We start from the raw sequence: 4,799 nt of genomic DNA, 5'->3' as shown, positions 1-4,799 counted from the left end.
AATTCATCTTATCTCTTTTAACCTCTCCCTGTCTTAGGGACACTTGCTGTGATTAGGACTAGTTCCTCCTTTTCACTTTTACCCTATTAACAAGGACAGTTGAGTCTGCTCAGCTAACAGCGGTGGTGATGCTGCAGGTGAAAAACCGGTACCGAACTAGAACTGTATCGGTATGACCGGTACAAGTATACATGGCTAAAACATGGAACCGACCACTAAGATGTACATATACTGGGTTCTGAGGAACCCCGACTGTGCTGTACCATGTGCATCCTTAAAAAGAATAGACATATTTCAAATAAAGATTGGTGGGAACAAAAGAACATCAGGAGCAGTGTTTTGCTCTGACACAGCTCTCTAGAGCTTTCAAATGGGAGGCAAAAATATATGTGGTGCCTAGAGAGTATTTGGATTCAATTATTATATGTAATGATTGAGTTCAATAAAAAGGTTAATACTGTGTGTCTCAGTAAAAACAAACTAAACCCTTAGTCTTAACCTATATAAACCACTCTACTGGATACTTTTCTTCACTTCCCCTCTCTAAAAATTTCTCCCTCTCTTCCCCACCAAAACAATCTTCTAGTATCATTATCTTTCCATTTTTAAGCGTGGCTTTTCTACAAAAATCCCAGTACGAATCTTTGTTTCTAAGCCCACTTGCAGTCCTTATTTTGCGATGGAGTTTACTAGTCAAAGCGAGGAGAATAATGAGCTGATGCTAGCACAAGCTCACGTCTATAACCATGTTTATAGTTATGTAAGCTGCATGTCCCTGAAATGTGCTGTTCAATTAGGCATACCAGACATTATCCACAACCATGGCCAAGTACCCATCACTCTCTCGAGCCTCGTAGACAATCTCTCTATACCATTGACAAGAACTGATTCGGTCGAACGTCTCATGCGCTTTTTGGTTCACTCCGGGTTTTTTACCACACAAAAAATTAATGAAAGTGAAGAGGAAGGATATTTGCTCACCCCATCTTCGAAGCTCTTACTAAAAGATGATAATACTAGATTTACATTGTCACCCTTTGTGCTCACTGTGGTGGATCCTTTCGTGCTAACACCTTTTCTTTCCTTGAGCTCAAGTTTCAAAGAAAGCGGAGTATTAACAGCATTCGAGGCTAGTCATGGTGTGGCCTTCTGGAATTTCTTGGAGCGCGACTCTGAGCTTAACAAGAACTTCTGTAGTATGATGGCTAATGACTCTCGCTTGTTGATGAGTGTAGTTGTGGACGAGGGTAAAAAGGTATTCCAGAATTTGAAATCTTTGATTGATGTAGGAGGTGGGACAGGGGCTGCTTCGCAAGTCATTATTGAAGCCTTCCCGCATCTGAAATGCACTGTTCTCGACTTTCCACATGTGGTTGCAAACTCACCTCATGCAGGGAAGTTGTCAAACAACTTAAAATTCGTTGCTGGTGATATGTTTGAGTCCATCCCTCATGCCGACTCAATTCTATTGAAGGTATATATACATCTAGAATTAACTCATTAATCATCGAACATTTGATTAATTAATTGATATAATAACCAAGGTTATAATAATTGGCAGTTTACGCTTCATAATTGGACTGATAAGGAGTGCGTAAAAATACTTAAGAAATGTGGAGAAGCAATTCCGTCCAGGGAGCAGGGAGGTAAGGTGATTATAGTAGATGCTGTGGTTGAAGAGCAGAAAAACAAACAAGAAAAGAAGCCAATAACTACTGAAACCCAACTAATGTTCGATATGGTGATGATGACTATGTTTGGTGGTAAAGAAAGAACGGAAAAAGAATGGGAGAAAATTTTCCTGGAGTCGGGTTTTACGGATTATAAGATAACTCCAATTTCTGGGTTTCGTTCCCTTATTGAGGTATATCCTTGATCACTGAACAGTGATGATGGCTTGGCGATGCGCAGGCGTTTATATATTTCAATGCAATTAATAGTCTAAAGGGTTTGGTGTCATATTTTCGGAATTTTTTTACCAAAATTTTCCGGCAATATCCTCGTTCATGTTGAATATTGTTTTCCTAGAAATTCAACAAGCCTTCATCAGATTTTTCTTTTTTTTTGTTTTTGAAGCAATCATCAGATTGTTTACATGGATATGAAAAATAAATAAATTATTTCACCGTTTCTTAATTTGGTCAGAAAACATACAAATCATTATTTTGTTATATAAGCTGCATGCAATCCAAGAGTGAATGGGTTAGCATGAATAGATGAACTTGGCAGGTTTAATTTCAGAAATTCCTTTGGAAATTTTCAAATTTCAAATAATGGTGGTTTTTTCTTTAATCCATATAAAACACCGAGATGTACGGTGTACTCGTTCAATCGTGCGTGAACCAAAAAGAAAGATGCAAACACAAATTACATCCATAAAAAATCTTATGGAAAAATTATGTACGCCTAATTAATTATGGGAGTTCTTGTTTGTACCCAAAAAATACTAATGGTACTGGTACCCATTTTGTTAGTTTTGTTAGTTATAATTTGATTAACATGAAAATCATGAAATTGTTTCAAAATTTTGATAATGATATCCCATTCCAAAATTTGTTGTATATTCATATATAACCGTAAAAAATATATCCCAATATGAAACAATAATCTTTCTGCCAAATATAGAACATAATTTTAATTGTGGAATTAATAGTGAGATTATTATATAATAAGAATACTACTATTCTTATATGTTATGGAAGAACAAGGAAAAACCCCAGGTAAATCAACAATGGAATCGTTAGAGCATCCGCAATGGACGATCAAACCTATATATTTGGTCAAGAAATGAGACACAGCGGGACAGACTATCGAGTAAAAGCTGGACCAAAACCAAATCCCAGACTATATTTAGTCTGGGACCAAGGCCAAACCCAAATATAGTCGAGCGAACGTATAAAGTGATCCTGTGATGGGGCGAACATATAAAGTGATCTTGTGATGGGGCGAACGTATAAAGTGATTCTTGTGATGGGGCGGACATTATGTGTGATCCTGACCAAATGGGGCGGACATTATATGTGATCCTTGTGATGGGGCGAACATTATATGTGATCCTGACCAAGTTTACTCTTCCATCCTAGTATAACATCACGTACTAAACTCAAATTTGGTCGTTTTTTTTTTGTTTTTGGTTTTGATCGCACCACTGCAGTTGCTCTTAGAACCCCGTTTGGAAGGTCTGGAGATTGAATCGGATCATGATGAACTCAAGGTATATAATAACCTACAATAGGGAACTACTAATCATTTTGTCATTTTTGAAGGTTTTTGCTGAGAAGTAATCTGTTGTAGGATTTGATTTGAGTTGTTTAACAATGATTTCATCTCTTTGTACTATTATGTTTTAACACATTTTATGATTTTTGTACAGAGTGTGGTATTGCCCTGTGTCGACAACCTTTTCATATCTACTAGTCCAACGAAAATCGACTCCCAAGATCCTCAACCAAACTCTTCTCCAACACATGACGGCTGAATTCTCAACTGATAAGGTATAATATAATGACCCATTGATGGATTTCAAATTTCCACATTAAAAAGGTAATTCTTTCTAAATAAACACTACTCAGTGGTGCAGGTATTTGCAAGCTGCGAAGAAGTTATTCAATGGTGTCACGATAGGGCAAGAGACACAAACACAGTCGTAATTATTAGGAAGTCCGAGAAAAAATCTAAAGTACAAGGCTCTTTCGTAGTGATGGCGTGTGAAAGATTCGGGGTGTATAAAAGCGTTAAAAAAGTGTTGGGAAAAATGCAGTAGCACGACGTCAAAGGAAGAAATCGAAGAATAAAGGAACAAAAAAATGTAACTGTCCTTTTCGTCTCAGGGCTACTTGCTTTGATGGAACAAATTGGCGATTACGGGTTTTTAATGGCCAACACAATCATTCGGCTTATGAAACTCTAATTGGCCATACTTTTTCAGGTAGGCTAAATCCTGCCGAGAAGATCTGTGCATTTCTTTGTCCGTTAATGGAGTGAAGCCCGCTCTGATTTTATCTACTTTAAAGAGTCGAAACCATAAAAATGTCTCAACAGCACGGACAATGTACAATGTCAAGTCCAACTTCAGGATGAAAGTAATGGAAGGGCGAACTAAGACGCAAAAATTATAAGAATTGCTAGACGTACATCAGTATGTGACATCTAACAAGAGAGAAGCAGATACAAGAAGAGTGTTGGAATTGTTTTGGGAAAGGTTTAAAGGTTATAGAGAACATCGACCTGGATGAGCCATGAATAAACACATCAGTTTTGTTAGTACCTAATAATAAGTTTTCAAACTCCTATGCAACAAGAGCTGCAGTGCTGGCTGCTCAGTAGGTTTTTGAATTTTTCATAGTTTCTCAAATTATTTATAATTTTTGTAGACACAATTTTTTGCAGACAGTAATAAGAGTCAAGCTCGTGAATGAAACTTTCATATTGTAGTTTTATTTTTGACCACAATGTCTCAAAATTTTATTTCTTCATTATGAAAAGCAGTTTGGTTTCAGCCTTGCAAGACAGTTTCAATAGTTATACTATTATAATTTACCTGAAAAACAGGTTCACTCGTGGGCTTGTAATCAAAGTAAAACAAGTTGGCTTCTTTATGATCATCAGCTTCACTTGTGGGCTTGTAACCATCACCAGACAGTTGGTTGAGATTGCAACCAACTCGGTTAGTTGGCTATTTCTGGAGAACCCTGATTTGGGCATACCAAAATCTTCTTAGGCATACAAAGCACTAGTCCTAACTTGGGTGACCTTATAAGGGGTACCCTATGGGGTGGTTCAATTAACTATATGTCCTT

At 37.2% G+C, this 4,799-nt stretch overlaps 1 protein-coding gene across 1 annotated transcript; it reads left to right on the top strand.

Moving 5' to 3' along the window:
• The first annotated feature begins 556 nt into the window (after positions 1-556).
• On the top strand, positions 557-2,124 carry LOC113355213 (trans-resveratrol di-O-methyltransferase-like). Its single transcript, XM_026598009.1, has 2 exons — positions 557-1,474; positions 1,562-2,124. Exons 1-2 carry the CDS (start codon positions 680-682, stop codon positions 1,874-1,876), a joined length of 1,110 nt encoding a protein of 369 aa, XP_026453794.1. The 5' UTR covers positions 557-679; the 3' UTR covers positions 1,877-2,124.
• Positions 2,125-4,799: the final 2,675 nt, after the last annotated feature.

The sequence above is a fragment of the Papaver somniferum genome, chromosome 3, assembly GCF_003573695.1.
Source record: "Papaver somniferum cultivar HN1 chromosome 3, ASM357369v1, whole genome shotgun sequence".
Taxonomy (NCBI): domain Eukaryota; kingdom Viridiplantae; phylum Streptophyta; class Magnoliopsida; order Ranunculales; family Papaveraceae; genus Papaver; species Papaver somniferum.
The sequence above is the reverse complement of the archived record's forward strand: the minus strand, read 5'-3'. Positions and strand labels throughout refer to the sequence as shown.